The 20839-nt window shown below is 39.4% G+C and overlaps 1 protein-coding gene across 5 annotated transcripts in view; it reads left to right on the top strand.

Annotated features, from left to right (window-relative positions):
- Positions 1-20839, top strand: part of LOC144597241 (spectrin beta chain, non-erythrocytic 1-like) — a 173348-nt gene that overhangs the window by 95938 nt on the left and 56571 nt on the right. For all 5 annotated transcript variants that reach the window (XM_078406303.1, XM_078406304.1, XM_078406302.1 and 2 more), the window contains 10 exons: positions 1389-1539; positions 3192-4062; positions 5573-5710; positions 7510-8266; positions 10125-10327; positions 10442-10532; positions 13543-13689; positions 16392-16655; positions 19735-19953; positions 20059-20148. In XM_078406303.1, coding sequence (XP_078262429.1) covers positions 1389-1539; positions 3192-4062; positions 5573-5710; positions 7510-8266; positions 10125-10327; positions 10442-10532; positions 13543-13689; positions 16392-16655; positions 19735-19953; positions 20059-20148 — 2931 coding nt within the window. The remainder of the gene's footprint in view (positions 1-1388; positions 1540-3191; positions 4063-5572; positions 5711-7509; positions 8267-10124; positions 10328-10441; positions 10533-13542; positions 13690-16391; positions 16656-19734; positions 19954-20058; positions 20149-20839) is intronic.

Here is a 20839-nt window from a genome sequence, read left to right as displayed (position 1 = left end):
CCAACTCCACGATGTTAGGCCGCAGTGAGGACGGAGATACGATACGAAAAAAATTGCATCTCCGTCGAGGTAAGAGATTGAAAAAGGTTTCCCCCAACCCCCCCACCCCCCACATAAAACAAACCAAGGAACACTAAAACATACTTTTTAACGCATACTAAAAATAGCAAAAAGAAGAAAGGACAGACAGACTGTTGGCGAGGCAGCCACTGCTGGTGGCGCCACCTGGTGTCCAGGAACTCTTTTTAGCTTAAAGCATTACATGCAGCAGTTTCAGGGGCCGAGAACTTTGTACAAGTAAAACTATTCAGTGCTGAGCGAGGTTATTTCCTGACATTCGCCACTCTCATTATTAACAATTTGTGTCATGGTCTTGGATCCGGCTGCAATACCCAAGACCCTGGTTAAAGACAAGATACCCCCAGGGTTCTCCCGGGTTACTTGCCTGACCTTCTGTATGTCCATCAGGCAGTCATTGTCCCCCCTCTTTGCCTGAAACCTCATAAGCACCTAAAATACTATCCAAACTTTGCAGCTAAAGCTCCATCTTTGGATGACACCAAAAGCATCCTGGACTTCCCAAGTGCCACACCAAATGCATTCCATCGATCCGAGACAACCTGCCATGTTTCTAGTTATGAGTTTAACAAGTAAACAAATTATATTTTCAAAACTCCTATTATAGATTATGTAATGTTTTATGACCTGATTGAATTTACTGTCTTTTAGTTCAAATACACTGTGAATCTGTCTTTTAAACTCAGCGAGCTCCCATTTCCTTTATTTCCCTATTTCCCGTTGTTAAATAAAGTGAAATGTTTCCATTGGCAGAAGCATCAATAACTAGAGGACATAGATTTCAGGTGATTGGAAAAAGAACCAAAGAGGATCTGAGGATGAACTTAGTTTCATGACCTGGAATGCACTCGATTTGAAGATGCTGTCTGTTGATTCAGTACTGGCTTTCCAAACAAACTGGATAAATATTTGAAGATAATAAGTTTGTACGGTCACAGTGAGGCATCCATGAAAGGAACTAACTCAACACAGACAGCACCAGAGGTCAGGATTAAACTCTGGTCTCTGGTGCTGTGAGGCAGCAGCTCTACCAACTGTGCCACTGTGCCGTTGGTATGGCCATTGAAAATTAAAGTTAAATGGGCTTTGAAAATTCCCCCGAATATATAACGAGTGGATATGAAAGTAGAACACCATGGAACTAATTAAAAGACAGCATTTTTGTTGAGCAATAATTAGCCTTGAAGATATTTGTGTGCATGGATATTTAAATGACATGTTTAGGAACAATGACATTCGGATAATATGTGTGAGTTTTTACAAAAGCAATGTTATTTTAGAAAGCTAATGGAATTTTTATTTTCTTTTAGATACGACTCTTGTCACAGGATTATGGTAAACATTTGATGGGTGTGGAGGACCTACTGCAGAAACATGCCTTGCAGGAAGCTGACATTGTGGTTCAGGCTGACAGAATGAAAATAGTCAATGCAGGAGCACTCAAGTTCACTGAAGGAGAAGGTGCATATTTATGTTCCTGTGATATCCTCTACTCCACTGCACCATCCTGCACACATTAACCTCATTGTAAGCAGCCTGGATTAAACAAAAAGTGCTATCATATAATAGCTCTACCAACGGCACAGTGGCACTGTTGGTAGAGCTGTTGTCTCACAGCGCCAGAGACCCGGGTTCGATCCTGACCTCTGGTGCTGTCTGTGTCGAGTTTGCATGTTCTCCCTGTGATTATGTGGATTTCCTCTGGGTGCTCTGGTTTCCTCCCACTTCTCAAAGGCATGCAGGTTAGTAGGTTAAATGTCCCTTGAAAATTGCCCTGAATATGTAGCAAGTGGATATGAAAGTGGGACAACATAGAACTTGTATGAACAGGTGATCAATGTCCAGTGTGAACCCGGTGGGTTTCCAAGCTGTATCTCTAAATGACAAAAGCAGTGATTATCTGCTGTGCCGATTATGTGTGTTTGCATGGATAGCGTAGCATGTCCCACTCCAGAGTGCCAAAGCAGAATTTTTGCCAAGCTCTTTTGGGGAAGTTAGCAGGATAACAGAGGAAATGATTCAACGAGATACTCAACATCCACATGGCATAAAGCGCAGCATCCCCACAGACTCCAGTGAATCTCTTAGTCATAACCAACCAGAGTGGAGAAGGAGCATGGTATTGAGGCCACATTTGGAGCACATACTGCGGAAGAACCTCACAAACTACCCACCCGGCTGCCCTATCAGGTCTGTGGAACAATTGATGGTTCTCTGGAATTTAGAAGGATGAGAGGGGATCTTATAAAAACATATAAAATTCTTAAGGGATTGAACAGGCTAGATGCAGGAAAAATGTTCCCGATGTTGGGGGAGTCCAGAACCAAAGGTCACAGTTTATGAATAAGAGGTAGGCCATTTTGGACTGAGATGAGGAAAAACCTTTTCACCCGGAGAGTTGTGAATCTGTGGAATTCTCTGCCGCAGAAGGCAGTGGAGGCCAATTCACTGGATGTTTTCCAGAGAGAGTTAAATTTAGTTCTTCGGGCTAAAGGAATCAAGGGATATGGGGAAAAATCAGGAACGGGGTACTGATTTTGGATGAACAGCCATGATCATATTGAATGGCAGTGCTGGCTTGAAGGGCTGAATGGCCTCCTCCACCACCTATTTTCTATGTTTCTCATGTTGACCCTAGAACTCACACAACCAAGACAGCACAATCTTCATCGAGTGGTTGATGGCAACAATGTGATTTTTGTGTTGAAATTCGTATGAAGGAAATCTTGCAATTGCCGTCAATTTCACAGAATAACAATGGTGAACGCTGTCGGTGTACTTCTATCCCTATGGCAGAAGCCGGTCCATTATGAGCAGAGTCTGATCATGATGATGAATTGCTTGGTTTCCATTTGCCCATCAGACTCTGTCCCCTGTTGTGCTTATTACTGGTATATTGCCTATGCATCAAGTAGTTTTTATGTTCTTGAAATGTTGCATAATTTAATACATTTCCATTGCGGTATCACATCATACCATGACATTTCCCTGTTTGGAGGAGGTTGTGTCTAACTAAAAAAAAATTCCCACCTCTTTGGGAGACAAAAATTAAGTTCCACGTCAGAGCATCTTCGGCAAGAAAAGCCATTGATTCCAGTGATCCTCTTTTCCAGGTTACACACCCTGTGACCCCAATGTTATCAAAGATCGTGTCGATCATCTGGAACTGTGTTATGAGGAGCTCTGTGGGTTGGCAGCAGAAAGGAAGGCACGCCTTGAGCAGTCACGTCGTCTTTGGACATTCTTCTGGGAGATGGATGAAATGGAGAGCTGGATTCGAGAAAGAGAGCAGATCTTCTCATCGCAGGATTATGGGAAAGACATTACCAGCATTATGATTCTGCAGAGCAAACATAAGACCCTGGAGGATGAATTAGGTAGTCTCAGGAATCATCTGCAACTGACTATTAAACTAGGCAATGATATGGTTGCAGAGAACCACTTTGCTGCACCAGAGATCAAGAAAAGAATAGAGGCGGTCTTCTCCATGTGGAGGGATTTGGAGGAATTGACTGCTTTCCGCAAGCAAAATCTTCTGCATGCTCAAAGCTTCTTCCAGTTCCAAGTGGATGCAGATGATCTCAAAACTTGGATAGAGGACACTTATCGTCTTATGTCCTCAGACGATGTCGGCCATGACGAATTTTCAACACAGACGCTGATGAAGAAACAGAGAGATCTGATAGATGAAATCATGAAGTCTGGGACAGCTATTGATGGTCTAAATAAACAGCTTCAGAGTCTCCCGGATGAATTTAGAAAATTGCCAGAGATAGCGAACCGACAGAGGGAGATAAAGGAGCAATATGCAGATCTGGTGGCTCTATCTGATCTACGGAAGCAACATCTCCAGGATGCTCTTGCTCTCTATGTGATGTTTAGTGAAGCTGATGCGTGTGACTTGTGGATGAATGAGAAAGAAAAATGGCTGGAGGGGGTAGAGATTCCAAAGAAAATAGAGGATTTGGAAGTAGTAGAGCACAGGTAAAAGCTGATTATTTATCTTGTACTTTTATTAATCCAGTTCTTTGTTAAACCCATCATTCTCACAGTATTTAAGTAACATTTTCAAAATCCTGAGTATTTGGCAAGTGCGCATAAAGCAATCGATTGGTTCTTCATAATGCATGAAACATTGGATTTATGACCAAAGTTATTAATGTTGTGCAAATGAATTGGCGGGGAGAAAGCTATTTCAGAATTGTACTGCTCTTAATCACTTTAGCTTGTCCTTATGTAGAAGATCGCTGTGCATCACAAAACATTTCCACAAGTGTCTTTCTTTAGTTTACAACATCATCTATTTAATTTCATGTGAATGCAGGTGAGTAATACATTCATCACATGTGTTTGGGAGCATAAAATTACATCATTAATCAATGTAAACAGCTGTGATTAGGTTAGAGCTTTCATCTGAACATAAACTTGCTGTTATTGCCGGTATAGCCTTTAGTATTATTGTTCATAATGCTTTCTGTTGAGATTTTATTCACATTCGATTGGGGGTATTCTTTGATTATTACAATATCAGTGGAAATTTCTTAGGATATTCATTGGAATAGAAATAGTTAAAGTGAGAACTAATTAAAATTTTCAAAATTATGATGTGTGAAAGAATAAGTAGTAAAACAATATTTATCCAATCTTTAGAACGTTTTGCCTCAAAATGCTTTTAAACAAGAGGCAATTTAAACAGAAATATGATAAGCATTTGGGATGGCTGCATTAAAAAGGCTGAAAGAAAAAAGATATCAAGGAAAGGCCCTTGGCCACCTTAATGTAGCTGCAGAGCTTATATTGAAAAAGAACATGGTATGAGTATTTTAAGCTAATCTACTTGATGGGAAACCTGCAGATGTTCCACTACACCCCCAATATTACTGTTAATTTACTGAAATGGGAATAAAATCATTTTGGATGTAAAGATGGCATTATGACCAATTTCATCTATTTTCTCATGGGTGAATTGGGTCTCTGATGGCTATTTTTGTCATTTTGATGTTTTAAAGAGTCTATAAGATTTTTGTTCATAGGTGAGAAATTATGACATGTTAGAGATTTAACTATTATTAATCTGTTGCTAAATTATTGCTTACATGCAGTGCATATTTTGTAGGCCTAATGCGTAGTTATGAGCTGGTGATTTCATTAGAGGATTCAGATGTTTTAAGAATTGTCACAGAAATAATCTGTGCTTTCAAAGATTACCAAAGCACCCGCCATGATATTACAGCTTTGTGGTACGCATTCATTTTTACAGGTTTATAACCAATTATGAAAGGTAGTTTGCCACTGATTAATGACACGCTAAATTGTGTCACAGCAATTTTATTCAATGATGTTAAACATAACCGTGGCATATAATTGAAAAGCACAATAAAATACTAATAATGCTATATTAGGTATTTTAGCAAAAAGTGCATTCTTGTTCATTATAATTTCCAAAAGGATGTCATAATCTACATTAATTAATTCTACCTAATTCTGCTTTTAGATTTGAAACCTTGGAGCAGGAAATGAACAACCTGGGGTCTCGGATCAATGACGTAAATCACGCAGCAAACCACCTGATAGAGAGTGGCCATCCTAGCACACAGGAAGTTAAAGCATGTCAGGATCATGTGAACCAAAGGTACTTCTTTCATTTGTTGGCTTTTACAGAGAGACAGACTTCTAAGTTGCAGGGCAGCTGGTGTAACTGCTGCCTCACAGTGCCGGAGACCCGGGTTCAATCCTGACGTCGGTGTGGACAATAGATAATAGACAATAGGTGCAGGAGGAGGCCATTCGGCCCTTCGAGCCAGCACCGCCATTCAATGTGATCATGGCTGATCATTCTCAATCAGTACCCCGTTCCTGCCTTCTCCACATACCCCCTGACTCCACTATCCTTGAGAGCTCTATCCAGCTCTCTCTTGAATGCATTCAGAGAATTGGCTCCACTGTCTTCTGAGGCAGAGAATTCCACAGATTCACAACTCTCTGACTGAAAAAGTTTTTCCTCATCTCAGTTCTAAATGGCCTACCCCTTATTCTTAAACTGTGGCCCCTTGTTCTGGACTCCCCCAACATTGGGAACATGTTTCCTGCCTCTAACGTGTCCAACCCCTTAATAATCTTATACGTTTCGATAAGATCTCCTCTCATCCTTCTAAATTCCAGTGTAAACAAGCCTAGTCGCTCCAGTCTTTCAACAGTTTGCATGTCCTCCCTGCGACCGCGTAAATCCTTCTTCTTGTCGAGTCCACATCACAAGATTAGAAATTGTTCAGCTGGAGCTGAACACACTTCTCGGCATCTGCATACAATTGCATCTTGCGCTTCTTGTGCTGCTTGTGCATGGTGGAAAGATTGGTGGAAACGGGGCCGCAACGTGAACGCTCTTTCCTTGACCCCGCATGAGTCCTGGAACTGCCCAACGTGGTCTATGTTCCCCTCCACTGCACCATCTCAAATGGCCCTGTTTCACAAATGGCATCAGTGCCACATGATGGGATAGAAATTCCCATCTGCTAGTAAGAGAGGGTTATATTTTCAGAGTGATGTGAAATGACCCCAAAATAATCATTTTGAAGTATTCGTTGCACAGTGCTGAAAAAGCATAGTGTTATGCAGTGGACTTTGTAGACAAATTTGGGTTAACAAACCCATTACACTTAGAGACTGTGAATAACCATTCTATCTTAGGTCTTCTCCTTAGGGAAGCGGTCCAGAGTTGTTTGTTATTGACAGGATTAGTTATGTTGGCAAGAGGTAGTCTCACATGGAAACTCAAAAATATGGAGGCTGTTCTTGGACATGTGCTACAAGAAAAGAAATAGTTTGTGGAGATGGCTAAGTCATAGCACTCAATGAGATGATGTCTGATTCTTGACCCCAGGGTTCTATATATTGGGGGGAAAAAACGTGGCTGCTGCTTCTGACCCACAAGCTGCATGAAAAGCACACCTATTTTCACCCTGTAGCTTCCTTGTCTCCCTTTATCTGCTATGAAGTTCCAGGGAGGGAATGGTGAACCCAAATGCCCAAGATTAAACAAGTAAAGGAATTTAATTTGGGGACTGCCAGCATCATCTTAATGCCTAGCTGCCTTTTGGAGTGGTTGACAACCATCCTTTGCTCACCCTCTAAGTGCTGAAGCACAAGTTGTCATTGTTGATATTGGTGTGTGGGAAGGTGGGCAGATTCCTGTGAGTTGGTTTAGATAGCAGGTTTTTTTATGTAGACTTTAAAAATGTTAAAAATCTTTATAGTTTATAATGTCTTACTTGATTCTACTGGGGCTAACATTCATTCCAAATCCAGGAATTCGACCGTCTCAACCCAGGAATTGGACTGGTGACTCTCTTATGACTTCTTCCAATGCATTTAGATTCTCTGAATGGCATGAGCTGTATACGATTATAAGATTTGTGTTGATACTGTTTGCAGATGGATGATATTCCAGAAGTTAGTGGAGATGAAGAAGAACAATATGAACTCTGCGTTAAGTCTTCAGAATTATTATCTCGAGTGTGATGAGACTAAAGTCTGGATCTGCGGGAAAACCAAACTCATTGAATCAACTCAAGACCTGGGAAATGACTTAGCTGGTGTCATGACCATTCAGAGGAAGCTGTGTGGAATTGAGAGAGATCTGGCTGCCATTGAATCCAGGCTCCCAGAGCTGCAGAATGTAGCCCATACATTAGCAGATGAGTATCCTAAGCATGCCTCAGATATCCTGAATAGGCTCAAGGAAACCAATGATGCTTGGGATGAGTTGAAACACACTCTTCAGGGTCGTGAAGAATCACTTGGTGAAGCCAGAAAACTGCAGAAATTTCTGCAAGATTTAGATGACTTTCAGCTGTGGCTATCCAAAACGCAAAAAACCATTGCTTCTGAAGATGAACCGAATTCCTTACCTGAAGCAGAAATGCTCCTCAGGCAACACAATGCCATAAAAAATGAGGTAGATCATTACGAGGAAGATTTCCAGAAGATCAGAGATGGTGGACACGTGATAACGGAGGAAGAAACAGACCCACAGTTTCAAATACTAGAGCAGCGATTGGAAAAATTGAACACTGGTTGGAACGAGCTTCATCAGATGTGGGAAAACAGAAAGGACCTTCTCTCTCAGTCCCATGGATATCAGCAGTTCCTTAGGGACAGCAAACAAGCAGATAGCATTCTCAGAAACCAGGTATGTTGTTATCATCACCTGCAATAATTCTACAGTCTTGATGTCAGTGCAAATGCTCCCATCTATTAAGTGAAGATAAATAAGTGTCGTAACAATCAAATGCAAAGATACAAAAATGACTGTGAAATAAAACTAAATTAAAAAGTTTTATTCTACTTGGCTTTTGGATCAAGTTGAGAACCGATGTGAGTAGCAGATTCTGCATTTGCACAAACACAATTGTAAATTGAACCTCCTCGATCCAAGATTAATTTTTTAGAATGCATTCATCCTTATTACTTGGGCTTTCTGAACAGATTTTGGGATTACATTGATAATTTATTCTGTTTCCGATTGAAAAATATCCTTCCAATATATTATATTCTACAATTTATACCAAGATAAATTTAATTAGAGGCACAGTAGAATCATAGCTTTTTGGATGTTGACCTGGGAATATATCTGAAATCCTTCATCCATTGACTATAACGGCACAGACAGTGGGGCAGCAATAGTGTTGCTGCCTTACAGCACCGGAGACCCAGGTTCGATCCTGACTACAGGTGTTATTTGTACACTCTCCCTGTGACCACCTGTTTTTTCTTTGGGTGCTCTGGTTTACTCCCACATTCTGAAGACATGCAGGTGTTTGTAGGTTAATTGGCTTCAGTAAGAATTGTAAGTTACCCCTAGTGTGCAGGATCGTGCTCGTGTATGGGGATCACTGGTCGTCACAGACTCGGTGGGCCAAAGGGCCTGTTTCCACGCTGTATCTCCAAACTAAACTAAACTGTGAAAGAATGAGTTAGTTAATTAAACATTGTAACCATGTTGATTTTCTTCTGTTCTCGGCGATAGAGAATTTGGCCTCATCTTTACAGCTAAAGTGAATGTTACATAGTTTTATAAAAACCTGAAAATGAAGATTAAAATAATTCTGTTACATGTATTGCAACATCTGAAAAAGTTTTTGATTACATATCGATTCCTTTGATTAAACGGCAATTATGTTTTAGAATCAGTTATGACATATATCAATGAAGTCAGTGAATTTTTATATTCAGAATTAATCCATTGTTTGGCAAGATAGGATTGAACAATTAATGCAAATGCATTGAGGAAAGGCATGTATTTGTCAAAAATGTTTAGAAAAAAGAAAAATCACCGGAGTAAGAATTAAAATATGGTCAGGTGCATGGGCTGAGTTTGGAGGGATGTCACCGGCCAACTCTCCAACAGCTGTTATATATTTTTCATCACCTTGCTAGATTGTGGCAATAGCAAGTCCTGGGAATTGGGAGCTAATCATCTTCAATTTCCATCCTGGGATAAATAAAGTTCTATTGTATCGTATCGTGATTCATAAGATCATAAGAGACAAGGGTAGAATTGGGCCATTCGGCCAATCAAGTCTACTCCGCCATTCAATCATGGCTGATCTATCTCTCCCTACTAACCCCATTCTCCTGCCTTCTCCCCGTAACCTCTGACACCTGTACTAATCAAGAATCTATCTATCTCTACCTTAAATATATCCACTGACTTTCCCTCCAAAGCCTTCTGTGGCGCTGAATCCCACAGATTCACCACCCTCTGAGTAAAGAAATTCCTCCTCATAAAATAATGTCCTTTAATTCTGAGGCTATGACCTCTAGTCCTAGACTCTCCCACTAGTGGAAACATCCTCTCCACATCCACTCTATCCAAGCCTACAATTTTGCATAGTGCACAGGGACTTAGGAGAGTAATTGAAGGAAGAAGAACAGCATGTTTAATCAAACTTACGAGAGTGAAATAATGTGTTACTGCAAATGATAGCTATACAAAAAGGTCATGAGCAATACTTTTGGGTAATCGTATCGGATCATATCCCCTGTAGGAATACAGCTTAATGCATGTTGAAATGCCCAAAACCTTGGAGGCAGCTGATGGTGCAATAAAGAAGCAAGATGGTATTATGACAAGCATGGATGCCAATGAAGACAAAATCATTGGGACAATCGATGAAGGAGAAAAGCTCATCAAAGATGGAAATATTTTTAAAGACAAGATGCTTGACAAGATAAAATCTATTGATGAAAGGTAAGAAGTAAACGTTTTGAGGACTGAGCATATTTGACAAAGCAACGGCTGTGATTGAAGCTTTCTACTGCTGTTTAACATTCTGTTTCCAATATGATGTCATCACTATTCTAGGTACAAAGAAAATAGGAAAAAGGCAAAAGAAGTAACTGAACATTTAAAAGACAACCGTGATCTTCAGCACTTCCAACAGAACTGCCAAGAGGTTTGCGATTCTATCATATTAGGCCAATTTACGTACCTTAGCTTGAGCACTTTATTGAAATAACCGCAACCATATTCTTATATTCGTGTTAAAATTATTGTTTTGGTTGGTGCACAAAGATCATTGAGCCGTGAATGCTCATAAGGCAAACATGCCATGCAATGGTGTGGATGGCTGTTGATTTGGACTGTGGTTTTCAATGTGATCAGGTTTTGACTCTTTGTGTTGTCAAACAGGCAGATAGGCAACATTCCAGCTTCTTTTCATAAATCATGCAAACTGCCAGGACCTAACCCAACAAAATCAAAAAGGGGGAATTGATGGGATTATACTATAGTCCTCCCCCCTCCCAAACAGGAATTAGAGGAGCATATATGAAGGGAAATCACAGATGGTGCATGATTATAAGTAGTAGATGATTTTAACTTCCCTAGTTTTGACCAGGACTGTCTTGGTGCTAAAGGATTAGCTGGGGCAGAATTTGTTAAGTGTGCTCGGCAGAGTTTTCTGAAGCAACATGTAGACGACCCTGTTGGAGAAGAGGCTACAGTCAACATCCTCTTTGGTTGTGAGGCTGGACAAGTGGTTAACATGTCACTCTGGGACCAATAACCAGTTTCAAGATACCCATGGCCAAGATAAATCGATTTGTACCAGCATCTGCAGTTATTTTCTTATACCCATGGACAAAGATAAATTAAAGTTTAAGGTTGAGGGGGGGCTAAGTTTGATCACATCAGAGAGGAACTTTCAAATGTTGATCGAGAGGGGCAGGTAAAGGGGTGGCTGGCAAGAGGGACGTTTTTATGTGAGTTAAGAAGAGTTCAGGCCAGCATATTCTTGATAGAATGAAGAGCATAACTAGTAAAATTAGGAAACTTTGGTTGACAAGGGATATTGAGGACCTGGTTGGGAAAAATAGCTATTGGCAGCTGAAATCAAGTGAGTCCCATGAAGAGTATACGCGAGGTGGGATACATATAGGAAGGACGTTAGGAGGGCAAAACGAGGCCATGAGCATCTAGTGGGAGAGTCTAGGACTAGAGGTCAGAGCCTCAGAATTAAAGGACGTTCCTTTTGGAAGGAGATGAAAAATATTTTTTTTAGACAGACGGTGGTGAATCTGTGGAATTCTTTGCCACAGAAGGCTATGGAGGCCAAGTCAATGGATAATTTTTATGGCAGGGATAGATAGATTCTTTATTAGTATGGGTGTTCGGGGTTATGGGGAGAAGGCAGGAGAATTGGGTTGGGAGGGAAAGATAGATCAGCCATGATTGAATGACGGAGTAGACTGGATGGGCCGAATTCCTATTACTTATGACATTATGACCTTATGAGATATCCCTGGCAGATAGGATGAAAGAGATTCCTAAAAGATTCTCTAAGAATATTAAGGGGAACAAGTACATAGTTTTGTGAACGTGACAACACAGGAAGATGGGATGGTGAAGGAAGATGGCATGCGTGACTTCATCACCCAAGGCATCAAGTAAAAGAGTCGAGTAAAAGCAATTCTGGTTGTCACACTACAGGAAAGATGTGATTAATCTAGAGACAGTGCAGAAATGGTTCACAAGGAATTTTGAACAAAATACAAAGTGCTGGAGGAACTCAGTAGGTTAGACAGCATCTACGGAGGGAACGGACAGATGATGTTTTGGGTCAGTACCCTTCATTCTCTTGTGTCTCCTTGTCTTCCAATTTGCCTGGATTGGAGGGCTTAAGTTATAAGAAGAGATTGGACAGACTGGGTCTGTTTTCCCTGGAGCAAAGGAGCGTGAGCGGTGAGGTGGTGGCGGTATATAAAATTTGAAGAGGGATAGATAGCCTAAGTCTGTTTCCCATGGTTAGAGTGTCTAGAATTAGAAAGCTTTAAGGTGAAAGGGAAGAGTTTTAAAGTGGATTTGAGAGACATTTTTACACAAAGAGCAGTTATTATTTGGAATAAGCCCAGACAGAAGGGGTGGTGGAGGCAGGATCAGGAACAATATTTAAGAGGCATCTGGACAACTACTTGGATAAGCATGGCATGGAGGGACATGGAATTATCTCAGATAAATGGGATTCGTGTCGGTAGACATAATGGTCAGCATAGACATGGTGTGCTCGAGGGCCTGTTTCTTTGCTGTACATAGTAGACTCTAACTTTACAGAGGACATAGGTTTAAGATGAGGGGGGGAAAGAATTAATGGGAGCCTGAAGGATAAAGTTTTTACATAAAGGGTGGTAGGTATATGGTACAAGCTGCTGGAGGAGGTAGTTGAGGCAGGTACTATATCAATGTTTAAGAAACATTTAGACAGGTACATGGATAGGGTAGGTTTGGTGGGATATGGGATGGAGGGCAGGCAGGGGGCCTAGTGTAGATGGGGCATGGGAAAGGTGGGCGGAAGGACCTGTTTCCACACTGTTATGACTCCACAGGGTTAAGAATGAAGACTGATTAAATTTCTACTGAGGCAAAGCACTTTGAAAGCAAAAATAAAATTGACGGAACTATTGAAAGATTTGGTAACAATTGTGGAGTGAAATAGTTAACATCTAAGGTTACAATTATAATATCTGAAGCATCTTATCAAAGTTCTCTGGTCCTTCCTAAACTCACTTCAAAAAGCAATTCAACTGAATCGAACATCAATCAGAAATGTTGATTACTTCTGGACTGGTGCTCTCATAACTGTTCAATTATCTGTATCGACATACCTTTATGCAGCCATGTCATTTGGCAAGAATTCCTTCAGCTCCCCTCTCCATTAATGGATCAGATTCCATTTAATGTTCTGATCGCAGTCATTGCTGTATATTTATGGGCCTCTATGAAACCGGAAAAAAAACAATTACTCAGTCCTTTTTTGCTCATGAATCCAACAAATGCTGATTTAACCAAACCAGAAAATATTTCTTGAAAAGATGTTTCATAATTCAATATCGAACCTCTTATAATGCTGTAATTATTTCAGACCACACTTAAAATGAAAATTGTGTATTGCCTGTTCCCTCTTCCAGCTTACTTTTTGGATCAACGAGAAGATGCTAACAGCCCAGGACACTTCTTACGACGAAGCTCGCAATCTTCACACAAAGTGGCAGAAGCATCAGGCTTTTATGGCTGAATTGGCATCAAACAAGGAGTGGCTGGACAAAATCGACATGGTAAATAAAGCAGGATGCAGGAATGTGATGAGTACTAAAGATTTGTGACAATGCCGTCTTTCAGATAAATTTTCCTTCCCCTCAATTCTTTGCATCTGTTGTTAATTATTATGTAATAAGTTATGATATACTTTAATGTCTTGTTTGAATATTTTCAACATTAGATTATTTTTTGTAATGCAGTTTCTTGGAAAGGTTAATAGACAAGACATCACTCTTCAACACAAATTGTGTACAGCATTGTGGACAAGATTTTCTAGTTTTGTGACTATCAGTGATCCAGGCAAATTGTTCTGAGTATTATGGTTGTTTTGTAAATTGAGGCTTTTATTACATATTAAACTCTTTCTTGAATTGGCACAATCGGAAATGTTTTAGAATATTTATTTTCTTTTTTTTAAATTAAAAAATCACGATTTATCTGAACGTCACAAAAATTATTATTATCCAGTGTCCTCTCCACTCCTGCAAACTATTAATTTTAAGTAATTGAAATTGGTTTAAAAAAAATTAGTCCATTTACTGGATACTCAAAATAAATTGAAAGAAAATATTTAAAAGCTTTTTTAAAAGGTAGGAAGTTTAAAGCCTTTTCAAAATGATGCATTGAGTGGAATCGTGCTATGGTGATTAATACAATCAGGGTATACAGCTATTGGAAATAATTTATTCTGTCTTGTGCACTGATTTAGCCAATTTGGAACAAGGTATGCACAACTTAACAGACATACCAAAGATGAGAAATTCTCCATTTTGTTACATGTGCTAACCATGTAATACAGAAGCAGCTGAACATTGCACACTGCTTCTGCGATGTAGTTTCATTGAAGTTCATTTGTTTAGTAGATGCAAACAAGGTTGTATTTCTGTTCATAAATATTTCAACTCAGAACACAGTGCTTTATATGAAAATACTTAAAATGATGGAGACTATTAAGTTGGATATTATTACTGAATTTTAAGATAATTATAGTGCCAATTTGTTGAGGGTATGATCTCCATTGTTTGAAAGGCCAGCTAAAGGTAAATCACAATGTTTCCTCTGATTGGCCCATTTCCAGTCTAAATGACCCATCTGTGAATTTTATATTTAACCAAATGTCACACCTTAATGAAGAAGTCCCTGAGATAAAAAAGTGAGGATGTTCCCTTCTGTAAACTAGGAATTACCAACTAGGGAATCACCATAAATATTCATCATCTTTAAATTTAGATAATACAGGTTCTGAAATATATTTACAATAAAAAAAAACTTCCATTTTGTGTAGCAGCTTTATTTATGAGATATGATAATCCCTTACCACTTCATAAGAGAGTTATTAAACAATTTTGGCAGTGATCCACACAAGAGTGGATACTTGGTAGAAGGTGCCGAGTATTTTATAGATGGAGGCAAAGACAGAGAGGTTGAGGGGGATTTGAGGGAAATGTGCCTTAGTATTGAAGGCATGTTTACCAATGGTGAGCACAGACAAAGGGTTGGTTGAATGCAGGTATCTCAAAAATCTAATGGAACTGTTAGAAAGAAAGACTATTAAAGAAACTTGGAAACAATAGTGAGAGTTGTAAAATTGAAGTGTTACTTAACAGTAAGTTAATCCTGACCCTGAGATATGTCACAGGTTATCTACTGAGAAAGTTTCCTTATAACCACAATAATAATGAATTTCCTTTAAATCTCATGAAATCACAAGTCAATCTGCAAATCAATTGGTTGACATTGTAAATGGAATGCATATTATTTGTGTTTTTAGTAATTGACCTAATGTAATCTGAACATTCTTCTGAAGAAGGGTCTCGACCCAAAACGTCACCCATTCCTTCTCTCCTGAGATGCTGCCTGACCCACTGAGTTACTCCAGCTTTTTGTGATACCTTCGATTTGTACCAGCATCTGCAGTTATTTTCCTACATAATCTGAACATGAAGTATGTGGAGTGGCCAAGTGACAACTCATCTCCCACTTCTGACATTAACCACAGCTTGTATTCAACTTTCACTTTCGTTAGTTATCCTACAGTAATTATGTAATATCCTAACATTGCCAATGGTATATTTCCTTGAGTACATATATGAATTAGTTTGCCCATTTGCTCACTTTTAAAGAAAGATAACATTTTCAGTTGGGAGAATTAAGATGATCTAAGCAAACAGTAAAATATACAAATGGTAGATTCAATCCCTTTGAATCCTACAGATTTAATGTAGCATTTAAAATGGATCCTACTATATCAAAGCACCAACAAAAAAAATCAGCTTATAGAAGTGCGACACTTAAATAACCTTTTAAAATGAGTGTAGACTCTTCAGGGATTTTTTTCTCCGGCTTTTGGGATTGTTTTCACAGTTCCAGGATCCTCAGATTAAATTCCTTTTGGGCCACTGACTGCCATCCAATTAGATTTGACTCTTTAATATTGCAGGAAATAGTTTGCTTTAAAATTGGTGTTTGAGCGTCTCATTAACATTCATCATTAGACATATATGTTTTTGTACTGTACCATTATCATCAGTAAATGTCAAGACTAAAAGCAAAAGTAATTGCAGAGTTCACAGACCAGCATGCAGTTACAGTTGTATCATCGTCTTGCCTTTTCATCAGCAACTTTAAAATGACATTGTATGACAATTAGTTGTTGCAGCTTGTGTGATGCTAATGCATGTCGTCTTCATGTTGTCTGGTGATCTTCTCCTGATTGCAGGAAGGGAAGCAACTGATGGATGAAAAGCCAGATTTTAAACCAATTGTCTCAGAGAAACTGGATGAACTACATAATCGGTGGGAAATCCTGGATTTGACTACGAAGGACAAGGCACATCGCCTGTTCCAAGCGAACCGGTCAGAGCTTTTCTCACAGGACTGTGAGGACTTGGACAAGTGGATGGATGAGCTGGAACCACAGCTGCAGACTGAAAACTTTGGAAAGGACTTAACTAGTGTCAATATTCTGCTGAAAAAGCTACAGGTTATCATTCTGCTCACTGTTTCTCTATCTACAAAGATGGTGCCCGACCTTCTGAGTACTTCTATTATTTCTTGTTTGTTCTGAAATTAGTTAAGAGGTTCAATTGGATGCTTTATAAATGGGCTTGGAATTAATGGCAAGCGCTGATTATCAATTTAATATTTTTTCCTGGCTAGATGAAGAGTTGGGATTATCTCTTCTTAAACTAATTTAATGGCCACATTTAGGAGTTTTATGCATCACACAGGAAAGAGGATAGACCGCTTTGTCCATCAAGCATACTTCACCATTCAGTGAGATATGGCTGATCTGTGACCTAAACCCACACATCTAGCCTTGCTCTATATAACAATAATTAACAAAAATATATATATCTTAAAAATTAGCAATCTATTGAGCTTTCAACTAAAGATCAGGAAAGTATTTTTGCGATATTTCGCCTATGAGAATGCCATTTCCAGCCTCTGGAAATAAAGGCAAGAATTTGTTATGTTCTGTACCTGACATTTCAAGAACCTGTGCACATGAGTTTTCAATTCTCTTTGGACCCCCACCTTTTCACCATTTAGAAAATATTCAGCTCTTTCGATTTAGCAATTTCTTCATCTTATTGCAGGTGTCCTGGGATTAAGGGATACTTGCTGCCACTCCATTTCTTTGGGTTCTGAGATAACTAATTTTGGACGTTGCAGATTTAGCCACAGCTGGGGCTAGAAATATTTGGCAACACACACTTAAGTCAATGATTTTCTAACTACCTATTCTGAAATCTCATTGCTGCAGTTTTAACTATTGATTATTTTGTCAATTAAGTCTGCAAGCTATAGTTAATTGGTACAATGGCAAATTACAGCATTCATCTTTAATGGATAAATAGATGCATGGAAGAAGGGCACTGCAGTGGTACCTCTAGAAGAGCTGCCCCATGGCCCAGCCTCACTCCTGACCTCTGATGTTGGCTGCATGGAGTTTACATGTTCTTTGTGACTGTGTGGCTTTCCTCCAAGTGCTACAATTTCCACCCACATCCTTTAGAAAATAAAGACGCTGATCATGTACCTATGAATCTCTATCAAAATTAGTGCATAAAAGCAAACAGAAACAACTTAGAGGACTTGGAGGTGCATAAACATATATTCTCATTAAGTATAACTTAAAAATAAAAAAGTGTGACTGTATAGAAAATAGAGTGGGTTGAAGGCACGCACATTCCTGAGGTGAATGTTGTAATTTATAATTGATCATGCTGCAAAATTAGCAGCCTTGAATAAATTGTACAAAACATTTTTCTAAGTATTAAACATATCCAAATTACACTTAACCGTTTCTAAAATTTTGTGTAAATGCACACTGATCATCTGAAAAACAAAGAGCTTTTTTGTTGGGCGTTTGAAAAATCAGTCCGAGAAATGATGCAAATTAACAAGAAAGAAAGAATGGGTGACGCTTCGGGTCGAGACCCTTCTTCAGACTGAAGAAGGGTCTCAACCCGAAACGTCACCCATTCCTTCTCTCCTGAGATGCTGCCTGACCTGCTGAGTTACTCTAGCATTTTGTGAATAAATACCGTCGATTTGTACCAGCATCTGCAGTTATTTTCTTACACAAATTGACAAGGAGTTCTGCTGAAAATCTGTTGGAGAAAGTCAAACACTGCCCACTAGTGGACAAATGATGCACACAACCAAAAATTGTTTCATGATGATCAGTAATCTAATCCTGTAATGTTGCAATGGAGTTATACATCATTTGAATAGGGTTTTTTCAAACCCCCTTTCAGGTGTTTATATTTGCTTTATTCACACTAGTTGTTATGGAGATTCGTAGGTGCATTAACAAAGCCTTTATTTGCTGAGTTTTCTGTTATGGAAACTTCAGCATTATGGATTTGCTGTATGAATATTTATCGAACATATGTCAATGATCTGCTGTGATGCTTCAAAACACTTGGATATTAAACGCAGACCTCTTCAAATAAGAACAACTTATTCTCTTATTATAAACATTAAAATATTATCCATTGATTTATCTGATATAGATTTAGAAAAAGCCCTCAGGAATTCATAAGTTCCAGGAGCAGAATTAGGCCATTCAGCCCATTAAGTCTACTCCATCATTCAATCATGACTGATCTATCTTTTCCTCTCAACCCAATTCTCCTGCCTTCTCCCCATAACCCCTGATTCCCTTACTAATTAGGAATCTGTCTGTATTCTCCTTAAAAATATCCATTGACACTTGGCCTCCACAGCTGTCTGTGGCAATAAATTCCACAGATTCACCACCATATGACTAATGAAATTCCTCCTCATCTCCTTTCTAATGGAAGATCCTTTTATACTGAGGCTATGGCCTCTGGTCCAAGACTTTCCCACTAGTGGAAACATCCTCTCCACATTTACTCTATCCAGGCTTTTCAGGAATTGATTGATATGAATTGCACTTGGCCTTCTGTTGATAATCTCCAATCTTACATTTGTTCCTGTCATCTCTTATCATATTTAAGAATAGTTCAGCATCATCTCTTTTTACTCTCGAGTCTGTTTTTCTGAAAATTCTACAGCCCTAACTGTTATTTCAGTATTTCTGGCATCCTTTTACAATTATGAAAGAACTCATGATTTTATAGACAATAGACAATAGGTGCAGGAGGAGGCCATTCGGCCCTTTGAGCCAGCACCGCCATTCAATGTGATCATGGCTGATCATTCTCAATCGGTACCCCGTTCCTGCCTTCTCCCCATACCCCCTGACTCCGCTATCCTTAAGAGCTCTATCTAGCTCTCTCTTGAATGCATTCAGAGAATTGGCCTCCACTGCCTTCTGAAGCAGAGAATTCCACAGATTCACAACTCTCTGACTGAAAAAGTTTTTCCTCATCTCAGTTCCAAATGGCCTACCCCTTATTCTTAAACTTTCACATAAAAGCGTCAATAGATGAAACACATGAAAAACTGTTGGATAATCAATGAAATATTTGATGTGAAATCTAACTATTGGCCAACATTTTGCTGCATTGGAATCATCCTTCCCTTTTATCCTGTCGGATAAATGAATAGATTGTTTTTGTTGTGAACAGATGGTGGAAAACCAAGTGGAAGTGCGAGAGAAAGAGGTGGAGGAACTTGTACGTCAGGCCAAAATTCTCTCCGAAGAAGGACAGATGGAGACAGATGAGAAGGAAAATGATATAGAGAATAGATTCTTGCAGCTGATGGCCCCTCTGCAGGAACGCCGTCAAAATCTTCTCATGTCGAAGATGAGGTTCCAGTTTTACCGGGATCTGGAAGATGAATCTGTAAGGAGTTACATTTAAACTTCTCTCAGAACAGATTAATTAAAGTCATGAATTGTACAGAGATATTAAGTAATCTTATGAATATTTTATCTCATTTTCTCTTAGCTCTGGGTGAAGGAACGAATGCCTTTAGCCACAAGCACAGACCATGGCCACAATCTGCAGGCAGTGCAACTCTTAATGAAGAAGAATAAGGTAGGTCATATTCATGGAAAACATCCATCAAACATTTCTTTTTTTTCTTTTTTTTTCCATTTAACCATTTCAGTGCAGTTCTGTACACGACTCCAAATATCATTCCGTCACTTGCTTTTAAAATGATGATGGTTATTTTAACCAATATATTGATCATATGGGAGTGTACAAAACCATGAGAGGAATAGATCTGATAATAATAATAATAATGTATTTTATTTATATAGCGCTTTTCATATACTCAAAGACGCTTTACAGAGATTTAGAGAACATAGGGAAATGAATAAATAGATAAATAAGTAAATAAATAAACGAACAGAGAAAGGAGACAGAAGGTGAGGTGACCTTCAGTAGTTGAAGGCAGTACTGAACAGGTGAGACTTCAGCGATGTTTTGAATGTGGTGAGTGTGGAGGAGTCTCTAACGTTTTGGGGTAGTGAGTTCCATAGGGTGGGAGCAGCGATGGAGAAAGCCCTGTCCCCCCAGGATCTGAGTTTGGTCCGGATGTGGGGGGATAGGAGATTGGCAGCAGCAGAGGGAGGGTGCAGGTGGGAGTGTGCCTGTGGAGGAGGTCGGTCAGGTAGGATGGGGCCAGGTTATGGAGGGCTTTGTAGGTTATGAGGAGGATTTTGTACTGGATTCTCTGGGGGATGGGGAGCCAGTGGAGTTTATAAAGGACGGGGGTGATATG

This window comes from Rhinoraja longicauda, chromosome 10, assembly GCF_053455715.1.
Source record: "Rhinoraja longicauda isolate Sanriku21f chromosome 10, sRhiLon1.1, whole genome shotgun sequence".
NCBI classification, from domain to species: domain Eukaryota; kingdom Metazoa; phylum Chordata; class Chondrichthyes; order Rajiformes; family Arhynchobatidae; genus Rhinoraja; species Rhinoraja longicauda.
The sequence above is the reverse complement of the archived record's forward strand: the minus strand, read 5'-3'. Positions and strand labels throughout refer to the sequence as shown.